Raw genomic sequence first — 26,536 nt, forward strand, 5'->3', positions numbered from 1 at the left:
CCACTTTTGAACTTTGGAAATCATTTTCGTGTTCTAGACTTATCTATGACACTTTCTCCATACCCGTCGTAAATGTCCTGGGCTGCTTTGACCTCGATGAAAAGGAAACAAGAGCAGGTGTCGAAAATGTTTTTTTTTTGCCTCCTGTGTATTCCATTTGCAAGTCTCTAAACTAATAAGAAATTAAATAAATCAAAAACACAAACAATAGAGGTTTGTAGAGCAGAAAGAATTCTCTCTAATGAATACTTACCCTTCGCCAAGCAGCAAGCAAATCGTTGCAAAATAAAAGAAAATATAAGAAACGCCATGAACTTATTCCCCAACCAATATTAATCAGGCACTCTGAGTACAGTTTCAAAAATGTTTAAGCCGTCTACATTTATTTGTGAATGATATACCGGTTGATTTCGTAACATAGCATTGTGTAATGTACGCAGGTCACCTAAAAATATGCAGTCCCATAGAAAATGTATGAACGCTTTGAATGTCAGTGTACATATTTCTTTCGTCAGCTGTCAAGTGAAAATTGATTATGGTATCATTACAGATTAAGACCGCTACTCTCATTAAAATTTATGAAGAGAAAGATGAATTTCGGGACCTTTCCACAATCAAAATTTTTCAAGTGGGATTATATCTATTCTCGCTCCACTTAAATGTAGGGAAGGTCCATCAATGCTTTACTAGTTATGCCATCCACTCTACTTAATTATTTGCTTATTTCAAGAAGTCAAGATTTCAGACTCACTACTGAAACTTTAGAGCAACGGAAATAAATATATACATATATATATAATATTAAATTAAATACCAACGTGCATCTAACTAACTGAATGACAGAATTCAGTAGCATAGAAAATTAATCAATTTGGGATTCAGAAAACTAGAAAGTAAGAATTGGAGATCTCATTGAAATCACGAAAAGCAAGTTAAATTGGAGCATTACGAGAACAATTTGTATTGCACTTATGTATTTAAATAGAAAGGAAGAGCTTTGCAACGAATTCTGGGGGGTGTAAAAAAATTCATACTTTAAAGCAGAAATGGGCAATAGATGTAAGCATTCATTACATTGAAAACAGACCGGACAGCAAGATTAAATTTTTTACTTTCTAAACGCTGCAAGCTAACTAAAAGCAACCATCGTATGTAAGATGGGATAAGATCAGAAAATGTTACTGATCTTAGTACAAATTTCAGAGACACCTTTTGCACACGTTCGAGCCTATCGTTTAAAAATTTTTGGTATGGCCTCCAAATAAACGTGCCGTATTTCTACATAGAATATATAAGTATCTGTGAAAATTTAGGTATTCTGTCGTACAAAGTTTAAGACAGAATATGATTTTTATAAGATGAAAGGTTTGGTTCAGTATGTTATTTGAATGGTTAGAAATTTGTTTGGTCTCAGGTTTGCATGAGTCGGAATTTAAATCTACGAGGAAGATTTAGTAAGCTTGAGTATTAGGCTCCACATATTCTTATTTGCATACTTTTTAGAGTGCAAAGTGCTAAAGTTTTTAATGAGAAATTAAGACTTTACATATATATTTTTGGAAATACCGACATTTTAATTATAACGGGTGATCAATTAAGAGGAGTTTTTTTCATTTGCGTTTTTTTACAGATCGCGAGCGAGTTGTGGCAAACTGTCATCGTGGGTTTGTTGAACAGCGTTTGGCATTTCATCATGGAAAGACTCACACCGCAACAACGTCTACAAATTGTTCAACTGTATTATGAAAATCATCGTTCTGTGACAAATGTTTTTCGTGCGCTTAGACCGCATTATGGTCAACATAATCGGCATGCCTTAAACACTATTCGACATACCATCAACAAATTTGAATCCGAATATTCATTGGTGGATAATTCTCGACCGAATAGACCACGTCCAGCAAGAAGCATTGAGAATATAGCGGCAGTAGCAGAGAGTGTACGTGAAAACCGCGATGAATCGATTCGGCACCGTTCTCAGCAACTTGGACTGTCGTATGGAACAACTTGGTCAATTTTACGGAAGGATCTTCATTTAAAAGCATACAAATACAGCTCGTACAAGAACTAAAGCCAAATGACCTTCCTGCACGTCACCGTTTTGCTGATTGGGCTCTTGAAAAGATTGAAGAAGATCCGCTGTTTTCGAGCAAAATTTTGTTCAGCGATCAGGCGCATTTCTGGCTCAATGGTTACGTCAATAAGCAAAATTGCCGTATTTGGGATGAAGAGTAACCAGAACAGGTTCAAGAGCTACCTTTACACCCAGAGAAAACAACGGTCTGGTGTGGTTTATGGGCTGGTGGAATCATCGGTCCATATTTTTTCAAAAATGATGATGGCCGCAACGTAACTGTGAATGGTGCTCGCTACCGTACCATGATATCGGACTTTTTGCTACCTGAAATTGAATCTAATGATCTCTACGACATTTGGTTTCAACAAGACGGAGCCACTTGCCATACAGCTCGTGAAACAATGACTTTATTGAGAAGTCATTTCGGAGAACAGCTGATTTCACGTTTAGGACCTGTGAGTTGGCCACCAAGATCTTGTGATATCACACCTTTGGACTTTTTTCTTTGGGGATTCGTGAAGTCCAAGGTCTATGCTGATAAACCAGCTACGATTGAAGCTCTGGAAGCCAACATTACGCGTGTTATTCACGACATACCAGTCGAAATGCTCGAACGAGTGATTGAAAATTGGACCTTCAGAATGAACCACCTTAAGCGTAGTTGCGGCCAACATTTGAATGAAGTCATATTCAAAAAGTAAATGTCAAAGAATGTCCTTTCAAATGATAAATAAAGGTTTTGAACATAATTTACATTTTTGTTTTTTTTTAACTATTGAAAAAAGCACCTCATGATTGATCACCCGTTAGAAGCTTTTGATTTTGAGATTTGATGCAAATTAATAGTATTTGTCAATGAGAACCCATAAGACAGCATACATAAAGGAAAACCAGCTCATACGTGGAGAAGGCAGCTGGACATCGAAATGGAGAATTTTTAGCTAAGTTGGGAAGAGAGCAGAACTCATGTAAGCGACAGAACAGCTTGGAAAAAACTTGTTGGCCCTTTGCTCTTGAACGGAGCAATAGGGACTTATATATAATATATATATATATATATAAATGCGGTTAAGGACGGGTAACTAAGATTAAAAACAGTAGTAGTCCTTTACCTGCCTGCCGGGTAAAGGACGGGTAACTGCTTTACCGCATTTGAGGTCAGAAAAGAGTAAGGGTAACTCCATTTTACAAAATTATTTATTCTCAGCGAACTAGTAGATATATTATATATTCTGAAAAGAAACCAAATCAAACCATAAACATTTCTTCGAGATTCTCAATATAAGCGCCAACTAGTGGAGAAAGAAATGAATTCTGCACTACTACTCCAGTGTATATGTATGTAAAAATCCCAGGAGAAAATGTTTAAAAAATATATTTCGTTAGCCTATTAATCAACTAATTCAAAATGTATAGTTCTGCATTTTGTCTTGAAAGTCAAGTTTCTATCAACTATACAACAGCAAATATCGCTCATACGCACCGACGTTCCAATAAAAACACAAGTATTTAAGTATTTATAAAAGAACATAATCCATATTAACACTAGTTGAAAATACAATTGTTAAGTTAAATTTCATTGTATGTAATGAAATGCCCCTTAAAAGTTTCTATTAATTTCTTTGACTATTTATCTTCAAGGATTTGTAGCCACTCTAACCTACCATTACTACCAAATTAATGTTGCACGAAATTGAAATTGCGGCTCATTCGATATTTCCGCTTTGTAATCTTTCTATTGTCAAAATATTTTAACTTCGTATTCCCTCCTTTTACTCTACTCTTCTCTAGGTCCACCTGTCATTGAGCCATTCAAGTTTCCAAAGAATCTGCAAGAGGGTGGACGCGCTCAAATAACTTGTGCTGTTTCATCTGGTGATATGCCAATCTATTTTAGCTGGAAGAAGGACGACATGTCTATACCAACAAGTTTACAGGTGAGTTTATCAATCTTAAAGCACGTGAACTCTTGAATGCCAATGGAGAGTAAAGTTAAAAGAAAAAGCTAAACGTGTAAATGCAGCAAGTTGAAAAGAGTCAGTTAAAAGTTATTTGCTACCAGACAATCAAAAGAAGCTGTGTGTATACCTAGCTAACTTTGTGTGTGCATATATAAGAGTGTGCGTGTGTATGGGGATGAAATTTCGAAACAAAGTGTCAAAGTTGTTTTAAGCGCTAAATTAACAAGCAAACTATACCAAGTGCTTACATGGGCACACCTCGGGGATACTTTTCACACACACGTGCACATACACACTTACCTCACTACTGCAGTTGCATATGCTTTTCACATATTTCCCATCGCATATTCACTTGACATTTTAATTTTGTTGCTGTCCTTCCACTATTTCTTTTTTCAATTTCGCAGATTACCGAGAAAAAGGAGGAATTCTATTCGCTTTTGGTGTTCAAGGATATCAGCGCAAAGCACAGCGGTAAATATACCTGCTATGCGAGCAATGCAGCTGCCAAGGTGAACTACACCGCCGAATTGCAAGTGCGAGGTAAGCAACTGTGCGAAGAGTAGTTAGAAGCGGTAGTTGTTACATGAAGCGACACTCTCATGGGTTTGCAAAGAAGAAGAAAAAACAACCAAGAGTACAAACACACGAATGAAAAAAGAAAAAATAGGAGACTGGTTTTCGGAATTGTATGGCAGCAGCGCTATTTATATCAGTTGCTCCAAGATAAAGTTTTCAGTATCACTTTGATGGAGTTTTAGTGATACTGATTTTCACATCCTAGCAGATGATTTCTGAAATGGATCTTAAAGGTTAAGGTTTTGCCAACATATTTGCTACGTCTGAAAATATTGGCCAGATTTGTTACAATTGGCATATTAAAACATGTTTTTGGGTTTACTATTTCTGTTATTGTTATTTAATTCAAAATATCTTTAAACGTAGATATGTATAATTTTTTTGCTAAACGGAATGCTAGGACGTTGGTCATATGTTAGTGTTACCTTAAACAGCCAACTTTTTTTGTCAGTTGTAGAAATATTTACATTAGACCAGCCTGGTGAAAGTCACTGCCTGATGAGACCAGGTCACTCTGAATACATGAAAATAAGACGGCTTGAAAATTTTATTTTTTATCAAACTATTAAATGCAAAGCAATTCAAAGCATCTGGGCAACTGAAACACTACCGCTAGACTAAATGCTGGGTATAGGTATTGCTGAAAATCCCAAAGAAAGGTGCGCCTTCTGAATATGGTAACTGTAAGGGGATCATGCTGTTATGCGTAACACTCAAAGTGCTCATTAATAACATTCTTAGCCGAATTCGCGAAAAATTGTATGGCACTTCACTTAGACAATAAGTTGGCTTTTTGCCGATAAAATCGTTTGTGCACCAAATTGCCACCCTTCGGCTCATTGCTGAACGGATTGTGGAAATGCAAGAAACTCCTTTCTTTGTCTTCTTTCACTTTGAGAAGGATTTTGACTGGTTGCAGCATCATAGTATATGGAGTTCACTCCGTCATAAAGGAGTTCCAGATAAATTGGTAAACTTAATACAGTCTGCGTATACTGGTTGTCAGCGTACAGTGCTGCATGATGGGGCCGTATCCGACTCAAATGAACGAGTTGCAGGAGTGAGGTAAGGCTGCATTCTGTCGCCACTCTTATTTGTAGTCGTAAACGATGATGTGCTAAAATATGGCCTTGCCGCTCAGCCTGGAAGAGGCATCTTCTGAAACCGTATCAGTATGGAATATCTAGATGACCTCGAATATGCTGATGACATTGCTTTACTGTCACAACAACGGGGACATATATAACGCAAACTAGATGATTTAGCTACCTACGCAGATCGCAGATTGAAAAGACGAAGTCTATGGCCTTTATTGGCAATTGACTAACACATTCACAATTTACAGACAACCCATCGAAAGTGTAAACAAATTTGTCTACTTAGGTAGCTAAATCTCCTGAAAACCAGGTCAGCCTTCGCTATGCTTAAAAGCATACGGTAACATTTAAGCAGCTAATCGCCAGAGCAAACCTAAGGGTTTTCAATTCGAATATGAAGTCTGTACTGCTATATGGCTGGAAAACGTAGTCCGCAGCAGTTTTAATAACAACAAAGTTGCAAAATTTTATAAACCGCTGTTTAGGAGTTATACTGCGCATATGGTGACCAGATAATTGGATTTCTAATGACGAGCTCCTTACTTGAAGTGAACAAAGGCTGGTTGAGATTGAAATACGCGAACGGAAGTGGATATGGATAGACCATAGAATCCGTAAACCTGCGACTGACATAAGCAGAATGTCTCTAGACTGGAATCCGCAAGGCTCGCGCCGAAGAGGACGACCGAAAGCAACGTAGAGACGAAGCCTGTATGACGAATTCACGATACTTAACGACTTGCCCAATTGGCTGCAGATAAAGTCCAAAGCTGCAAATCGACTCCAATGGAATATATTTGTATCGGCATATACATTGTAATATTATAATACACACACAAGTAAGTGAATTAAGGATCTTCAAGACATGGACAATACTATGCAACCACAAGAGCACTATTTGCCTGTACAAGACTTTTTGGAAAAACAAGATTAAAGACCTTAGCACACTTTCGGCATAATTCTAAACTTTAGCCGATTGATACTTTTAAGATCTTATTGATGAACGTTCGGCCTGGGGAAATAATTCTATCACTTTCAAATCAGGCTCTCAGATATGATTCACTGGTGGACGGAATTAGAAGATGGTAGGATGATCCCAACATGAAGTCGGTAGCTCTGTATGGATGTGAAACATGGAACTTAACAGCAAGCATATCACAATCATTGCAATCCTTCTTAAAGCGTTGCCTACGAAAGATAATGCGGATATTCTGGCCTGATATTATAAGCAACGACGATCTTTGGGCGGCTATCGGCCAAACACCAGATCACATAGATTATGCGTCGCAAGTGGAAATGGATCGGACACACATTGCACAAACCACGGGATGACATGGGTTGGTGCGTGACTATCATTCGGAATTGATAAAGAGGACGTTGGTTCGAATCTCGGTGAAACACCAAAATTAAGAAAAATATTTTCTAATAGCGGTCGCCCTTCGGCAGGCAATGGCAAACCTCCGAGTATATTTCTGTCATGGAAAGGCTCCACATAAAAATATCTGCCGTTCGTTCACACCACAAATAGGAGGAGGAGCTCGGCCAAACACCCATAAAGGGTGTACGCGCCAAGTATATATATATATATGTTTCATCTAGGAACTATGGAAAAAAATATATATAGAATAGGGGCGGGAACCAATGGTCTTAAATTAAAAAAATCAAATCCAATGGGTTTTTGCCGAACACTCTTCCCGGCCAAAATACATGTCATCCAGATATGTGTGAGGGAATGTCTTCGTAAGAAAATGAGAGGAACCCACTCTTACCTATTTTCGTATAATCCGGCGGCTTTGAAAGCTTTTCCATCAACTGAAATCTTCTCAAAAATAGTAAATGATTGTCTCAACCTTCCTAATACGTTAGGGACGTTGGGACATTATTAGGTTGGGTTTCTAGATATGTGGGATATGAGAAAAAAGAAATAGCTGATCTTCTGGTTAAGAAATGGACAAACATGTCTCTAATTGAAACTGAAACGTTTTGTGGACTTAAAAAGGCCACGCTAGTGAATTTCTTGGGAAGTAGGAGGAGAAGAATTTCGTTGAACACTGGCGAAATGTTATCGGTCAGCGACAAGCGAAATAATTTCTAACGCCACTTTCCCTCAGCAGAGTAGACTTAAGACAACTACCTGGTTCCTGTAGCCTGAGTTATCACTTAAACAAAATTGGTCTCTCTGATATCTGAGAGATCAGCTGTTGAGATTCTGCGAAATGGACACTGAAAATTTAGAACTCATTCTTGGTTATTGTCGTACTTGCTGATATTGTCGTACATTCATATAAATTGTGGGACAATGAAAAAAAAAGTGCGCATTAGTCTAATAATAATAAATTACACAAAAACATAAACATTTTCAAATGACGGAAATAAATACATGGCCACGCGTGAGGCACACTTCATTAGGGGAAAAAGCCTGCACAGGACTAACATCGCAAACAAACTATTTTCAAACCTAATTTATATACAGGGTTTGATTGAAAAGTAATGAGCCTTATTTTTTTAAGCAGTTTTATTAAACCTTTTGGCTTATACAACTAATATTCTACAAGATAGGACCCTTGAGCGGAAATACACCGCTGGTAGCGGTCCTTCCACTGCAGGAAACATTTTTTAAACTCATCCGCCGGAATCGCGTTCAATTCGGCTGTCACAGTTTTTTGGATTGCCTCGATGGAGTCGAAACGCCTCCCCTTCAGCTTTCTTTTCAGGCGCGGGAACAAGAAGAAGTCCGGAGGGGACAGGTCTGGGCTGTAGGGAGGGTGGGGAAGCACCGGAACCCCCATCTTGGCCAATGCAGAGGTGCAGAGGAAGGCGGTGTGCGCCGGCGCATTGTCGTGATGAAGGGCCCAATTGTTGACGAGGTCGGGCCGAACCCGGGCGACGCGGTTTTTCAGCCGAAAGAGCACTTCTTTCTAAAATGCCGCGCTTACAGTGCTTCCTGCAGGTACAAACTCCTTGTGGAGGATGCCTCGAGAGTCGAAAAAGATAATCAGCTGCATTTTCGCCACTGCAAAATCCTAACACACTTTTAAAACAGCTTTCACGCGCGGAGCGATGTTGACTGCACCGCTGTTGCCAGCGAACTGGGACCGATTTCTAATGGAAGGGGAAGGTGCAACGATCATTTTCCCCCACCAGTCGATTCGGTTGATCGCTTGGCAGACGATCCGCGCGGGAAGGCTCATTACTTTTCAATCAAACCCTGTATGAGGTTCTCCAAGATTTTTATTTTCATATTTGCAAGATAATTATTTTGAATACAACAATTTCAGTACTGTTTGCTTTTATTTCCCAAACTATTTAATGTAAGAATATTATACCCTATGATCAAAAAGTACCGGGAATGTTTAATTTAAACGAACCGCGCACGTGGGAACCGGTCCATATTTTTTTCTTATGTTGGTAGGACTGTAAGACACACATCATCTGTTAGATCATTGGTGTCTGCCTGGCCGGCCGGAAATGTGGGCAAACAATTCTTGGATTTGGATTATTTGACCAAACACCAAGTAAATACCGTCGTGCAAGCATCGTATTTACCTGATATGGCCCCGTGCAACTTCTTTTTGTTTCCCAAGTTGAATTACTGAGAGAAGAGAATGCGACGAAGAAGCTGAAGGCCGCCCCTTCGTCGGCCTACCAGGGGTGTATGGAGGACTGGGTTAAACGTTGGCACATGTGTGTTGCTTCAGACGGGTCATATTTTGAAGGAAATAAAATAAATTTGCCTGAAATTTAACTCTGTTTGGTTTTCTTTAAATATCCCCGGTACTTTCTGGGGATATTACCTTGATCAAATGGTTCCCGGAACAACCGCCAGCTGACGCTCTAAGTCAACTAAGTGCTGAGTCTTGCCATTTATTTATCAGGTTGGCATATTTGTGCTTAACATTCCCACCCATTTTATGTCCATGCTAAATCTACCCCAGCACGTGTTTGCGATTTATTACAGTTTTAAAAGTGGATTTGAACTTGCAATGACGAATTGGTATTACATTTTGTTTTAAAAATGAATTCAATGGTGCGAGAACCTTAGAAATGTTGGAAAACTGTTTCGGTAATGATTTTCTAAAGAAAGCAGCCGTTTATGAGTGTCATGAATGTTTCAGAAGAGATCATTAGTCCATCGGAGATGACGAACGTAGTGGCAGGCCGTCAACATCGAAAACTGATGAAAACATAAATAAAGTGAAAGAAAAGTTTATCAATAACCGCAAATTAACTATCAGAGAACTGGCAGAGGACCTGAAAATTGCTTATGAAACCATTCAGGATATTGAAATTCTGATTTGGGCTTGTGCGTATTATTGCTGCAAAGCTGCTCTCAATTACCTGAGTTTCATGTAAAAAAGTGACAGCGTTGATGTCGCCAAAGACATGATTTCCAAGGCTGAACACGATCCAACGTTTGTCAAATGCAGCATTACTGAAGACAAGACGGGGATTACGACTGGCCAACCTGACATCAGGCCAATGAGTGGATAGCTCCAAATGAACCAAGGCAAAAAACCACGTCGTTTTCAGTCAAAAATAAAGAGAGTGATGCACACGGTGTTTATGGTTTACAGCGGTATTGTACACCACGATTTTTTGCCAGAAAAGCATTCAGCAATTCGTCAAAAAAGAGAGGATTGTAGGAAAACAACTCGTAGATTTTGGACCATGATAACGCACCCTTCTACAGGGCCGTCCTTATCCATGAATTTTTGACTACGAATGAACCGACTACCATTCATAATAGCCATCTTACTCACCACATATAGCTCCAAGCAATTTTTTTCTGTTTGTGCGAGCCAAAAAATCTTTACAGCCGAGAGGAAATAAAGGAAAAATCGGAAACGACTCTGATGGCTATACCAAAAATAGAGTTCCAGAATTGCTTCGAAGGCTCTGTCAAACGCTGGCATAAGTTGCAGTTGTGAAAGCGTAAAGGAGTGAGGAGTAAATTTGTATTTTGAATTTTCTGAAAATATTCCTAAGTACATTCCGGCAACTTTTTTACCAAGATGGTAGTCTTATGAATAGCTATTTATACTCACTCTCTTAGCAGTGTTATTTTTCTAATATATACTTGTGTATGCAACATCGAAATCTATTATATTGCACCTAACTTGCCTAGACTTGAGATTTTCAAAAAAAAAAAAAAATACAAAGTTTATAGATACGCATGACTATTATGTCAATAAAATGATGCATTATCTATTTTTAAATTTAGTATCTATTTCATTTGCTCTCTACTGAAATATCAACCAAATCAAAAACAAGAAAAAATGTATTTGACGACTAATCGACTGACTCTCTACGAAAATTAATCACATCACTAGTCTATTATTGATAAGAGCGCTACTTAACTGCATTTATCTCAACTGGGTTCACACTTGCTTAGTTGCCGTCGTTTTTGTGTTTGTGCGATTGCGACGCTTTTACTTTGAAATAAATCACGTTGGCAACAAATACAGAAAGAGCTACTGTTAGAAAAGAAATTCTAGACCGCAAGTCTGCTATGGGAAAACTCTCAAGCAGAGCAAACAATCCGACAACCCAGTCGAGCCGTCGAGCAAACAGATTTTTCTTTTTCTATCCACATAGTCGCTTTGCTGTTAATTTTGTTGTTTACTTTTCTATTTTATATCTTTGCAACAACGATATTGCGCTGCCAAACGCCGCTCATCACCGCTCAACACTTCCTATCGCACATTCGCCACGTACGTTATCGCATTTCCCGCGCTTGCCGCTTCGTTTACTTCGCTGCTTGACTGTGCCTGTGCCTGTGCCTGCGCCTGGGTGCATGTGTGCGTGCTTTCCGTTCAATGCGCTACAACTGGTGGCCACCTCTTGGCCCGACTGCGACTTACGTTTATTTAGTTGCGCCACGTTGGGCGCTAGAGCCAATGGACACGGCCATCATGCTTGGCAATACAATATCGATAAATTGCGAGGCGGAAGGATATCCGATTCCAACGATTACCTGGTTCAAAGGACAGGGTGAGTAGCGTATAGAAATATAAAAACAAAAAAAAAACAGAACAAAAACAAATTACCACTGCAAATAAGACTAGCAATACATAGGAGTGGTTGGTAGTAGTGCAGTTGTGCGAGTATTTCAACGCCATTATACGTGCACTGCTCGCTGTATTTCAGAGTCTCTGGCGGATGTTTCTTGCGAAAGTTTACTCTGGCTTGGAATGAAAAACAAAAATCAAACGGAATGAAAAATGCTGCTTTGAACGAGCAAAAGAGGCAAAAGCGTTGGTAGTAAATTTAATCCTGAAATGCGAGTTCATTAAAGTTTTATAGACGGCAACTTTGGGTTCGTAAGTTAAATTAGGGTCCGGTACGATGCGGATGGTTAGGTGGGCACAGTGAGAGCACATTAAAAGGATAAAGCTGCTGAAAAAAATGCGAAAGGAAAATAAGTAAATGAGGGATAAAAATGTTAGCGAATGAAAGAAGCAAAGCAAATAAATTAATGCCAGAAATGTTAGAATATTAATTAAGCCATTTTGGCATTGATGGGCAATTATACAGGCGGCAGCTGGTAGAGTTGCTTTTATTCCAGAAAGTACGTAGAAAATGAGGAAATACATAAAATTGTAGAAAAAAGAAAAGGCATACACAGAAAAGTCCAAATTTGCTACGTTCCTTCTGCTCAATATCCTTTAAATTATTACAGGCAAAATGTCGCAGGACTTTAAGCCGCTCAGCATGCGCAACAACTCGCTGGTACTAAATCTCGCCACAGACATTGATGAGGGCTACTACATGTGTCAGGCCACAAATGACATTGGCGCCGGTCTGAAGAAAATCATACGCATCAATGTGAATGGTAAGTAAACACTCTTCTCAGTCCCAAAATAAAAAACAAAAATCGCACCATATTGAATTCCGAGTTTTACCTCTTTCTATCCACTTTAGAACCCGCTCGCTTCGAGCAAGCCGCCCGCAATGTCTCATCGCGCCGCAACGATCCCGTTAGTCTCGAGTGTCAAGCTAAAGGTGACGAACCCATCGCCATCTCGTGGACACACAACAACGGCCGCATTGACCTGAATAATTTCCGTTTTAGCATTGCGGAAATGAAAACGGAAAAGGGTGTCGACTCCCAACTGACCATCGCCCGCTCGGATCGTCACGATTCGGGCATTTATCGTTGCATTGCGGAGAATCCATACGGACGCGCCGAACTCGTCATTTTCCTGGCGGTACAAGAGCGCCCCGACACACCGTCCACTCTGGAGGTGTTCGAGGTGGGCTCGCGCACCGTCAAGTTGTCGTGGCGGCGCCCATTTGACGGCAATTCGCCAGTGCTTAGTTATTTGGTGCAATATCAACCGTTGAAGTATATGCAATCACATACCGCGCTTGGCATGTCCGGTGGCAATTGGAGTGGTTCGAACATCATAAATGTAACTCTGCCATCGACGAGTATTAGCCGTAGGTACGTAGGCACACTAATGCAAGTACGAGCACATGTCCATACCAAATGCATTTCGTTATTCCCGCACAATGTGTTTGGGCTTTGTTAATATGCTTCCTCTTCTCTTCGTTTTTCATCATACCGACAGCTATGACAGCGATTTGCGGGAAAGTGCTATTGTTGCTGGCTTGACGCCGGCAACCACTTTCCTCATTCGCATGCAAGCAATCAACGAAATCGAGCGCAGTCCATTCACCGATCCGATTGTGCTAAAAACGCAAGAAGAGGCACCGACTGAAGCGCCCTCGAATGTGCAAGTGCAGACTGGTGGCGAGAGCGAACTGATTGTGACATGGCAGGTGAGTAATAGTATAAGTGTGTGTCAGCGGATATGGTGGCGGATGTGGTCGCTTGTACAAGGAGAGTAGTTTCTGGAGCTAACAAGTGGTCACTCTATTAGTTCGTTGATATTGGGATGGAAGTTTTTAAGAAATATTTAATATTTTGAAAGGATTGAAAAAGTGATGAGGCTGGCTGCAGCTTAAAGGCGTAAAACGTTAGCTTCGTAGGCACACAGCCGAAATAAAACACCTCTCAAGGTTTCTATGTTTACATACTAAGCGGTACAAAATTTATAACTCTTTCAAATGCCGGCGAACATCACTCATACTCATATTTGACACTTATGAACTAGACAGGTCAAAATATAGGTTTCCGTCACAGAAAATGTTGTTTTTTATGAAATATTTCTTGGAATCATGTTTTTGGTTAGTAAAATGATTGATCCGGATTCCACATAGATGGCGCTAGTCAAAAATTTATGAATTTTCAAATTGTGCTGGGTTTTTTATGATTTGGTCATTTTTTACATCCACAAGTTATGACGACCATCGGCCGGTGTTCATCCGTTACTTCCAATTGACGCGTTACGACTTTAGTGCCCTCTGTGGGCAGAATACATCAAGGAATGGAATAAGTTTGTTATTTTAATTACGACTCCTCTTAACGTAGAACAGCTTAACTTCCGCTTGTATTTCTGTCGTCCAATAGCTTTTCATAAAAATAGTCTGCTACTCGGCGATGACATACAACTGTAAGCGCATCTATTTGTAGGCCAAAAGCAAATTGGAAGATATGTTTTTCCAAAAAGTGTCTTATTACAAAAGACTTGGATATTTTAAAGGAAAACAAAAAGTTACTTTCTTGAAAGATGTTTATTTGGGAAGTGGTTTCTTATGAGGCTTATCTGCCATACTTCATCGGAGTATCAGTCGTCCTCATTTATAGGACACATTTTCTAGAACCATTCTAGAACCATTTCTGGGCTTGTGCACAAACTCGCAATGTCGCGAGTTACTTCTGGCCATGGTTTGATCGACCAAGCTCGAGGGAACTTCTAAGGCTAACAAAGCTTTAGCTCTCGCAATTCGTTATTATTCTTACCGGATGTTGTCCGTTAGGTATTAATGCAGTGGTTAAAATTTTCTGAAAAAGCTGTCTAGAGGATGATATGAAATCATCTCAGCACCTTCTCCTCAGCTGTCTTGCTCGCACCGGGCTAAGATTGACGCGAATACAGCAGATATATTAGATATCACATATCTGGTGAATTTCATCAGCACATTCAATCTGTTAGATACCGTTTGATCGTCATCCACCTCTAGATTAAAACAGTGGTTCGGTTCTTCTCCAATGTTTCCTCTGTATAATATCACAATAAACGAATTTTTTTCTTCTTTTCTCCAAGTGAGCTTTTACATGACCAGCCATTTAGCTTAACTTTTACTCCGAAGTACGGTACGAGAAATTGCTTTTATGATCGATTTGGCTCAAAATAGGATTCTTTTTGTTTGGCGAAACATTCCCAGATTGTCTGAGAGAAGGAAAACATGTATCTAGCAAAGAACCATTAGTTGTAATCAAATATTCTATAGCATTTCGTGCTATTTAACCGATCGTAAATAAATAATACAGGGTCCGGCACTCGAAGTGTAACCAATTAAAATGGCCATAAATTTTGTTTGGAAAATTACTTTTATTCAATTCATACTAAAAAATGTGTGAAAGTTATTATTATTTTTGTATTAAAAATAAGAATCAATTTACTTTTGCTCGATATGACCACCTTTTGTCTTGACTATTGCCTTGAGACGGTCCAGAAACGAATCGCAAGCTGCCCGAATGTGACTTGCGGGTATTTTGGACCACTCGCGAACAATGGCTTTTTTCAGCGTCTCGAGACTGGTGAATCTTTTAGTTCGAACTTTGCTCTCCAAAATGACCCAAAGAGAACAATCCTTCGGATTTGCGTCTGGTGAATTTGAGAGCCATTGCGTGGACGTTATGAAGTTCGAAACGTTAGTTATTCTAGGTTCACCCGAGCTTTGTGAGCTTTAGCCATCTTTGCCGAGTCTTGCTGAAACGTCCATGGTCTGCCACGGAAATACTTGTCTGCCCACGGCTTCAAAGCAACCTCCCGAATATTTTTCCGATAATATCTTCATATACCTTGACGCCAGACTCGATGAAAACGATTGGAGAGCGTCCATCTGCGGATGCAGCAGCCCAAACCATTCCCTATGGCGGAACGGTTGGTCAAATAAACCCTATCGTTTTGAAAGTTTGGGACTGATCAATTTTCTCGTCAGAAAACACAATGTTCGGAAATTGACCGCTTTCGGCCAAGCGAAGCAATTCCTTCGTTCTCTCAAGTCTGACGGCTTGTACGTTTCCGTAGTTTTTTTTTTCTAAAATGTGAACAGATCGATATTTTTCCTTTTATTTTTCCTCTTCTAATTTCTCTTTAGAAATGTCCAAAGCCTTAGACGTTAGATGTTAAACACATGTTTTTATATAATTTTTTTGGCGGATCTAACAATGTGGAAAATATTCAAAAAATGTATCGTTTTGCTTTGGAAATCGTTACTCAATTCGCTAAGCAGGAATTTGCAAATTAGCGGATCCAATATAGCAGATTTTTATAAATACATCGGATTTGCTTGAAACTCGTTACCCGGAGGTGTTTGACGCCACTGAATACAAATATTATATGACGTAAAATTTTTAGAATAGAAAATTGCGAATCCAACCGGTATCCGAAATACACTTTTGGGATTATTGCCTGCCGAGTCGGGCCACCAGTAGCGAATAGCTTTCCTATCATTTGATGTGTATTACCTAAAATAGACTTCGAATTTGTATTTACTGTATGATAATAGCCTGACACAAGTCCACTACGAAATGTAAAAATTGCAAAGACCTCGTACTGAGATAAATTTTACCTACTACAAATTCTTTTTACTCGATCCTAAACTTCAATGGAGTTGTACGCAAATTTATTTTTAAACTCATTACTGCCTTCACTCACGCTGCTAAGCAAATTTTCTTAAAAGCTTCCTTATTGATTATCCACTCTTGGCCAAGTGCCCCAATAAATATAAAGTAACGCAATTAACCTCATTCTTGTGCGGCCAACCACAGCGTTAGCAAAAAAAAAACTCGTATTTCCATTCGCTCCTCCGCCCACACACTTCTTTCACTCAATCCCTACGAGCACAATCATCACCTGTATTTAACATCTTGCGGCTTTTTATCGATATAAATAATTCAACACACTACAACATTGACTGATTTATGTGCAAATGAAAGGAAAATACTCAAGTACACTCACCGAATACACACACACACACACACATGCATGTACTTCGATCCAACCCTCTTTGTCTTTGTTGCAAAGTTGCATCCCACACTCCCCGTGCTTTGCTCAAGCGAAACTGGAGTAGCTTTCTGTCCTAAATAACATCACTTTCTCGACAGCGCGACGTTTTCTTGGCATATAATAAACATTTATATGGGCCACTCATCACTCGCAGTACAGCGAGTGTTGTTTGTGTGCAACAACAATTTATACTTGCACTCATACCTACTACATACCTTAGGTAAAATTTCTCTTGTTCTTGTTTTCTTTTCTTTATATCTTCACAGATACCGTCACGTGAATCTTGGAACGGTGAACTTATTGGGTACACCGTTAACTGCAGCGAGGAAAAACAGAACATCAACTACATTAGCGTTGTCAATAATTCACTCAAGTCTGTGATTGTAAGTGGTTGGGCGACCACAAAGGCAACTATTCGCGGTTTGCGCAAATATACCAGGTACGCGGTGACGGTGCGGGCGCTTAACAGCTTCGGTTCGGGACCATGGAGTGCAGCCATCTTTGGGACAACCGCTGAGGGTGGTGAGTAGTTGAAAATGAGTTTGATTGTTGTTTTTCTTTGCCATATTTTTTGTTTTATTTGTGACACTTGGAGCTGCTGTTTATATAGCCACTTTGTGTCTTTCAGGTTTTAGTTTAGCGTGTATCCGATTGTGTGTGTGAATGTGTGTATGAATGCACTCCCTGTAGGAAAGACCGGAAAAAGAAATAATGGTATTGAATTATCCTTCATATTTTGTGATACATTTCGGTATTCACTTGAGCTGTACTAATTAAATAGGAAGACCAAATATTGGCAGAAATATATTAAGGTTTCGATGAAATTTTTTTTTTAGAATATTTTTTTTCTTAGAAGTCTTAATGACTTAATTCAGGAATTCCCCAATTGCGCTTAATGACGTTCCTAATGCACAATTTTTTTATACTTTTTTTTTATTTCAGAAATCTGTATAGAAATCTAATAGCCTAAACAAGCGGCAGAGTTAATCGGGATTCAAGACTTACTTCGGAGTTATATTAGGAATTAAGTGCAATTAATGCGAATTGGCAACTACACTAAATTCTTACAATTTAAGCAAATTAGGGGTATTTTCGATAGCAGCATTGCAGAAAAATGACAGTTAATATCTATTGTGAATGAAAAATAACGAAACTTTTAAAGAGAAGAACAGGAAAGACTGCACACGCTCGAAATTACATTAATTGATTTGATATTTCAAGCAGTTTGAAAAATGAAAAATTTTTTTTAAATAAACATTTTTTTCATAGTATCAAGACAGCTAATACCCGTTTTTGTTACATATGGACCATATTTTACTGACAAAGCTATCCAATAAGCAAATCGACTGCTCACTCATCCGCGCAACAAACGTCTGTCGAATTACAATTTTAAACTGCGTCTGTAATCCCGATTAATCCCGCCGTCTGTTTAGGCTATAACTTCGTCTGTGGATGGCGTGGTCGATTTACCGCAATGAATGTAACTATAAGAATAAATTAAAATTTTTAGAACAGCAGCGTTGCTTAAGTAAAAGGGGTTGAATACATATTTAGATTCACTGAATTAGGAAGTGGTCCCTCATCCGCCTTACTCTCTACTAATTGCTTTTTCCATTTTCTCTCTTACGAAGTAGTCAAAAAATGTATTAATTTACGGATCGTTTCAAAAGCTGAAGGGTTCGGCTGGTAATAGGGTAAATCACAGACAGTATTTTGAAAAGTTAATATATAATCACTTTTTTTTAAACCGCGGCTTACATTTTGAAGAAAAATCGAAGAATGGAAAAATATAAAACAGATGAGGATAACAGAGAATTTTAAGTCTTGAGATTCATTTGTTACCATTAAGCAAACTAGTCCTACGGGAAATGTAAACGTTTAAATTCATAAGGCTTGTTTTCAGCGATCACGAGAAATATTGAAATCAATTCATCCTCCTCTTTTAATTATTATCCAAATATACCGTTATTCTTAAAAGTAATACAAAATGCTAGACATGCCCCTATAAGTAACAACGATCTGTACGAGAGATATATAATTCAACCGATAGCGAATTTGATAAAGCTGAGAAAGTGGAGGTCGATTATGCACAAGTCTCGCAGGGACACAAATAAAATCTGTCGTCAAGCCCTAGATTTGAACCCGCAAGGTGCTCGCAAGGTTGGTCCTCCTTGGAACGAAATTACGCTTTTGGTGCACCCAGAACCAGATAGAGGTATTTTATTGCGGCCCTATACTTCAATGGGAGAAATCGATGACAATAATACCTACCAGTGAAGTATTTTATAACTTGTTTTGTGATATTTTGCAGGTAAACTTTAAAAATGTTTCTGGAAATAGAAATTATAAGAAAGAGTACTCAAACACCTGTTCGATGCTCATTACTCGAGAATTTTCACGCATAACTTCGAGTAGATCGAGTTTTGTCGAGTAGATCGCACTGTTTTTAAGTTTGACAAATTGTTTTTAAACAGTGCTAACGCCTCTGAATGCACCATCTCCATAATTTCAAAAATGATATAGGGTTATCCGCACCGCTTACCAATTTGGAAAAAAAACATTTTTTTTTTTGAATTTTGGTCATGGAGGCAAACTAAGATGAAGTGGACTGACTCTTCAACCATTTCACCAACCCACCTACCTAAGATATAATTCTTGTTGACAGGCACAATAATGTTAATTGAAAAATATGATAAAAAGACAGTATACAGAAAACAGCACAATTTTTTCATAAACTAAGAAAATAAAACGAGGATGTAAATTGATGATATATTCACTGTGTATTATGTATCCGTTCTTGAACTTCAATCTTAGGAAGAGAGACTTGTAATTGATGCAAAGAGTTCCATGCAATTATCTGTTTCTTTCTTCATTTTCAACAAAAAATTGCTTAATAATTATATCGGAACCCCTTGATGCTTTGTTTTCTTTATTTTAAGTTCTTTTAAGTTCCTTCGAGGTTAAACTAATAAATCTGTCGATAATAGCTTGAGGTCTTTTTTTTTATTATAAAAGAGGTTAAATACTTTGTTTAAGTGGAGATTTAGCTTTCAGATGATAATAAAATGTCCAAGTTCCAAGACTTTTGATTTTTGCATTTTTGGCCATATGCGGAGCACTGTGCGCCGTTGGAAAACTAAAGAAATTCTGATAAATAAAATGAAATATTTTTGCTTAGCTGCTCAAATTGGTCAAAAGTTCAAAAATTTTGAAAACAAATTCGAGAAGTTCGAATAGTAAACGTTCATGCGAGTATAGAGCTACCGCACTGGTCGATAGCCGGGTGTCTGCAGCTCTAATCTAGTACACATATTGGGAATTTTTGGAAAAACCTTGGCGACAGCAAGATTTATGCAAGCATAAATTTTCGCATATGGGTAAATGCAGGTAACCCAGGGGGTTCAAACTCCCTCCGAAATTTTGATACCAAAAAGGATGCCACTTCTTCAAGAAAGAAAAAAAAGTGTGGGTCGAAACATAAAAATTATATAGTTTGCCTTCATAACTTGACAGCAGCGATAACACTGTGTGACGATGGTGTAATGCGTTCGCATTTAAGATATAATAACAAAGTTAAGCTGGAAATCCAGAAGAAGTTAATGGTTTTATTTAAACTACCAAACCAGGCTTACGATTTCTGAAATCCTCGTTTTTGCGCATAACTGTATATACCACTCACTTTCAGATTCGTTAGTCGCAATCTAAAAGATAGACTTTTAAAACATAAAGCATAAACGAAGAACGTATACAAGGAAGGGAAACAGTATTGCCAGAAAAGTGTAAAAAAATTTTGAAATTTTAAAATTTACATAGGTTGATGAAGGGAAAATCGGTATGCTTTAAAATTAGACTACAAAGTGCTATTAAACAAAGTCGCACAAATTTAATCACCCTATCGGAAGATTTATACATACATACATATTTGATACTTGTGAATAAGGTAGACAACTGCGGTATACAAACAGACAAACAATGGGGTCTGTAAAGGCCAAAATCAAGATTTTAGTCACAGCAAATAATTTGTTTATGTAGTCAAAAAGTTATTCAAAAACTAGGTTGAATGATTAATTTTCCGCCACTATATACAATATCTTTCTAAAGCCAATATTGATGTATGGTTTACAGCTCTGGGACACTACCTGTCCTACTAACATTGATGTCATACAAAGGGTACAATCCAAGGTACTAAGAAGAATATCACTAGAAGTGCGTGGTACGTCTAAAAACCGAGTATACACAGATATCTTCAAACACCGCTGACAGATTATGTAATTAAAAACAGCAGAGAAATTGCAGACACACCAGAACCCACTTGCCGCTGCTCTCGCACAAACAAGCGGTATATCACGTCTTCGACGAAAAGATCGCCCCGCGCAAGTTAGGGATACTTAGAGCACACACAACAGTCTATGTTTTATTACATATCATATATTTGGGTGTTTGACTTAGCTTCTCCACCTATTTGTGGTGTGCGTCTTAGTGCTGCTACTCAGGGACCTATAGTTTTGAGCCGACACCGAATCACAAATTATTTTCCTTATGAGAAGCTTTTTCATCTCAGAAATTCACTTGAAGGCTTGCCATTGCCTAGCGAGGATCGACCGCCACTAGAAAAACATTTTTTTTATCATTTGGTGTTTCGTGTTTGAGGTTTTGAATCCGTGCTCTACCGAATGGTAGCCAAGCACCAACCTATTCAAACTCTAGCAGCCACCGTAGGATTTACAAGCAGCTAAATTAGGTTAAGATTCAAAAACTGTTAGATTTAAGTTTTGTTATAAGCGATTCAATAAATAAAATCATGTATTAAAAAAACAAAAAGGTAAACTGTTTAGTATTTTGTTAAAATTGTTTATTAAAATTCCAAACTGTCTTAACTTTGGGTCTAGATTTAAAAAAAAAAAAATTATGTTTTTGAGGACTGCTCTTTTTTTACTTATTCATGTTTTTCCAGCGGGGTTTGCCTGAATGTTTGTTTGTAAGTGTTGTGTTTGTGTGTGTTTGCTTTCAGCTTTAAGTGCCCATCCGAGTAGCAGCTGCAAAAAATGTGAGCTTAATGTGCTTAGGTGCATTAAGGAGAGTAGTCTTTGTCGAAGCTACAGTCTATGTATTTGCTCAAGTAAGGGCACATAAAAACACGAAAGAATTCTGAATTTGTGCCCTTTTAAGAGCAACCACCGTCCTACTCCTTAACCGCAACTCCCTTAGTCATTTGCTCCACACTATCCTTTACATGCCAAACTGATTCTCTGATTCTCTTCTGTGTTGTCTAACTATATGAAATTTTAACTACTTACTTCATCTCAAAATGTAGCAAATGACTACTCGTTACTACAACTTTTAATGTGTATAAGTATATTTAACTTTTCTTTTTTTTTACCAACTTTTCTTTTAGTGCCTGAAGCACCACCGCAACATGTCAACTGTACTGCATTGTCGTCACAGAGTCTGAAGATATCCTGGCTGGAGCCACCATTGCAATTTCATGGTGGCATAATTCAGGGCTATAAAATTTTATATCGCCCAATTGTGAATCAAAGTGAGTTCGAATACCTACCACAAATACTTGCCACCAATACACCAACACTCTTGTTGCACTACAAACCCCTTTTTATTCGATATGCGAATGCGATAGTGGCGCATTTGCAGCGCCATTTTACTGGCTTCGCTAGCAGTCGGTGTTAATATGCAGCACTCAGAAGTGGCTATGATTTGCGCATGCAGCAGTTCACATCGCGTTCCAAATGCACTGTTGTGTAGCATAAGAAAACATAGTATCTATTTATGCACAAACACATACACGTGCATTTATCAATGCATGTGCAGATACTGTAAAACACACGTGCATACCTATACTCGTAAATAACTTTTTGCAATGAAAGGGGGGATTTAATTTAGTATTTGATTTTATAAATAAGTTTTGACAATCAAATTTTCTATGCTCGATATCCCTGCATAAATAATATTTTATGGGTAAAAAAAAAATAATGAAAAATGTTTGCCATTTTCCCCACGGTTCGCAATAAGTTATTAAAGAATAAATTGCACTTGAAGGATTTCTTGGAGAAAACTTGCAGACCCCTTTAAAACTTCTTCTTTTTTCTTTATAAGCAATTCGTTACCGAATCTAAGCGATCATGTATAAAATAAAATACATCAAATCCAATGCATAAACTATTTAGAATACATAAAATTAGATGGTTAAAAAAGAATGTTTACAATAAAACGTGCAAATACAACTCTCTAATTTTTTTACCCTTTTTGAAAAAATATGTCTGTGCTAACACAAAAAGACGACCAATATTTTGAGCCCCAATCTATGAACGTATATTCGTATGATAACTTCCTTTTTCCCATGCCTCCTCTTCATTCAGTCTTTCCTGGTACTACAAGGAGATTACACTTATAATTTCAACATATACTGTCCAGTTAGGCTATTTTTCCACGTTTCATGCATCTTAGAAGCTCTCTTTTGCTATTAACTCTTCGAAGTACTTCAGAATTGTAGATTCGGCCGGTCCATCAAATTTTCAGCAGTCTTCTTAGCACCCACATTTCGCATGTTTATATGCGCTTCATATTAGTAACTTTTATCGTCCAAATTTCCAAGCCATGTACCAAACTGGTCAAACAGAGCATCTCACAAAGCGTATTTTCAGATTTAAATTAAAATCATGGTTTCTTAGAACACAGCTGTATTTATAAAAATCAGCACTAGCCATTTCTAAGCGGCATTTAATTTCCATTGATTTATCTCATTTATCATTAATAAAGCGGCCAAGATATTTAAATTTTAACCCGTTAAATCGGCATACTAGTTATTACTCGTCATTGTGAAATTGTTGTAGACATTCCAACGACTGATCGACTTCTCTCCCGGACATTTTTAAACCATATATTTGGCTTTGTTTCGTCACACTATTGACCAATCTTTGGACTCCATCCAAGCTGTCCGATATTAAAGATAAATAGAAAAAAACCATAACATCTCAGGCGCTTCAGTGTATTTAATTTTGTTTGGAAGATATTTTGATCGAACAACCCGCTATTCCTGTCTTGTGTCTTCTGCCCTTAACATACGATTTATACCGACGGGTGAGACCCTCAGAAGCATTAAGCTTCCTCGCAAGGATTGATTTTGAAGGGTTCATGTCAATGATTGCTTGCATTTGTTGCATCAATTCCGCAGAGCGGACACTGTCAAAACATTATTCGTGTTTTTTGCGTTTTGCAACAGATTCTTCATCGCCGCCTGATGCTTTCGATTCACGGCGAACCTTATGAACGAATGAATGGGCGCACTTAAGAAAATTAGAGATTTCGAAATCGGTGTGATTTGCACATAGAGCGACGATAACTGCATGTCTCTTCATTTCTTGAGTTATGTTGTAGTCTTCCAAGTCTTGTTTGAGAAAGAACTCAAAGAAAAATAATGGTTTCGGAAAGTTATAGCCACATACATACATGCTTATCCTCAACTACCGTTTGGTCAAGTTCCTGCTCCTAAATGTGTGTTGTGCATGTTGATGTTGTTCCACAAGTGGAAGAACTTACAGTTTTAAACCGGCTCCGAACGGCAGATGGTTTTTAAGCGGAGCTTTTCCATAGCCGAAATACACTCGCTGAAGAAAATACCATTATCTACCGTTGGTCCACCGCTATTAGAGCAATATGTTTGTTATGTCATTTTAGTGCTTCGTCGCCACGGTGGTTTTTGAATCCAGATATTATCAAATAGTGATGATGCGTGAACCAACACATTCGTGATTAAGCAACAAAATCCCAGTGATTACTGAAGTCCGGCTTCGCAGCGTTTTGCCCATCATGACGACAAATATAATACACGAAGAAAGAGGTGTTACTTGTGGTCTACGCGGTAATATTAGCGACCGTGACTATGCAGACGATATCTGTCTGCTTACACTTAGCTTTACTGTCATGACCGCAAAAATTCAATGCCTTGCAGAAGTGGCAGCCCGCTATGGCCTCAAAATCAATATTACGAGTAATAAGACCAAAACACTACAAATCAACGCAACGAATAACAGCTGTTTCGCAATAAATAATCAGCCTGTCGACGATCTCAACTCCTTCTGCTACATGGATAGCATTGTTACCCCCTATAGTGGATCTGGAGCTGATGTTAATCACTGGCTTCAGAAAGCAAGATAGGCTTTTGGGTGACTTCAACCAGCTTGGTTGTCTTTCTTTTTTTCAACATGCATCAAACTAAAAATGTACTTCTGGACGGCTGTAAGTCGTAGAACATGTGCTCGCAACGTATTCGTTTTCTGGCCAGAAGTCGTTATGAATAACATACTATGCGAGGTAACGCAACAAGAGGTTCTAATCGCTGAAGTTAGGAGAATGAAATGGCGATGAATTCGCCACGTCCTGCGTAGGCCAATGGGTGATGTAATGAAAATGGCCTTCGAATGGAATTCGCAGGACAGCATCACCAAGACGCCCAGCACATACCTGAACAAAATTGTGGAAGTTTTATTAAAAAATATCATTTCACTGTTTTCTGAGGCATCGCATTACGTCCCTTAAAAGCTGGTGCCACATACTTTCTTTGTTATAAATACGAGTATCTACAAGTTAAAGTGAATCTAAAAATATTCACTCGTGCTCAAACTTTTTCAGCCCCTTAATCAACCTCCCTTCTCCGCTGCTGATATTGGTGCAGCACCTCTACAGTTTTTTTACGCTGTTCAATTCGAATTTCGTTATCAAGTCTGTTATTTTTTTCTCAACCATTTCGTGTTAGTTTTACAGTTATTACACTTGACCATCTGCTCTTCCGCGTTTAAGGGTGTGTGCTGGTGTTTTTGCATTTTAAGCAGCTTTAACGCCAATATGCTTTTTACTTTTATTATTATTGGATTTTGAAATTGTAACCTTTTAGTTTTTGTATCAATGGGAAAAATATAATAATAATATGGCAAAGCAATTAAAATTTAATTGCTGCAGTTAGGAGCAAGGCAAAAAACATTTTTAGCATAAACTACAGGCTTATATTAGCTATGGCGCAATGTATCAACGAATTTTTTAACATATACGTACATGTGTTCATATCCACCCATCGGCTGTGAAGCATATCAAATTTTATATCAAGAAAAAACTTAATATCAAATTTATGATATAATATTAATGAGTATTTTAATGGCCCATTAAATCTACTACACAGGGTTTTCCAATAGAAATGAGCCAAAGTTAACAGACTGTGACGGCCATAGTGTTTTATTGGCGTCTGTCAAATCTGATTTTTATTATGTCGTCATTGATGCCATATCTTCATGCGTTACACAGTTGAGCAACTCATAAAATGATACAACTATTTTATGAACGATTTGCGCGTTTGGCTATGTCTCGCGGAGTTGGCGGGAATTTTCCCACAAGATCGCGCGAAGTGACCTTACTAGAGTTTTCACTGAAATAAATAGTTTCTGTAGTCGAAATTGACTGTTGTTCTCAACGTTAACATTAACTCGGTTGAGTGATTACTCAAATTCAGCGAGATATATTCAGAGGGGCAAAAAAGAATTTGTTACTCTTTGATAGATGACACCGTACTAAGCGGCTCCGGCCTATTGAAGGATATTATATTCCAAATAAAAAAAGTGTTATATTTCGTTAATGTTTCTCACACATCCATTTAGACCAATTCATATTGGAAAA

At 38.2% G+C, this 26,536-nt stretch overlaps 1 protein-coding gene across 1 annotated transcript in view; it reads left to right on the top strand.

The window, feature by feature from the left end:
• LOC129235825 (cell adhesion molecule Dscam2) overlaps positions 1–26,536 on the top strand; it is a 273,431-nt gene that overhangs the window by 207,286 nt on the left and 39,609 nt on the right. The window contains exons 15-22 of the mRNA XM_054869869.1: positions 3,869–4,014; positions 4,446–4,581; positions 11,586–11,705; positions 12,394–12,546; positions 12,636–13,158; positions 13,286–13,496; positions 17,122–17,377; positions 22,251–22,394. Of these exons, the coding sequence (XP_054725844.1) occupies positions 3,869–4,014; positions 4,446–4,581; positions 11,586–11,705; positions 12,394–12,546; positions 12,636–13,158; positions 13,286–13,496; positions 17,122–17,377; positions 22,251–22,394 (1,689 nt within the window). The remainder of the gene's footprint in view (positions 1–3,868; positions 4,015–4,445; positions 4,582–11,585; positions 11,706–12,393; positions 12,547–12,635; positions 13,159–13,285; positions 13,497–17,121; positions 17,378–22,250; positions 22,395–26,536) is intronic.

This window comes from Anastrepha obliqua, chromosome 1, assembly GCF_027943255.1.
Source record: "Anastrepha obliqua isolate idAnaObli1 chromosome 1, idAnaObli1_1.0, whole genome shotgun sequence".
Classification (NCBI taxonomy): Eukaryota; Metazoa; Arthropoda; class Insecta; order Diptera; family Tephritidae; genus Anastrepha; species Anastrepha obliqua.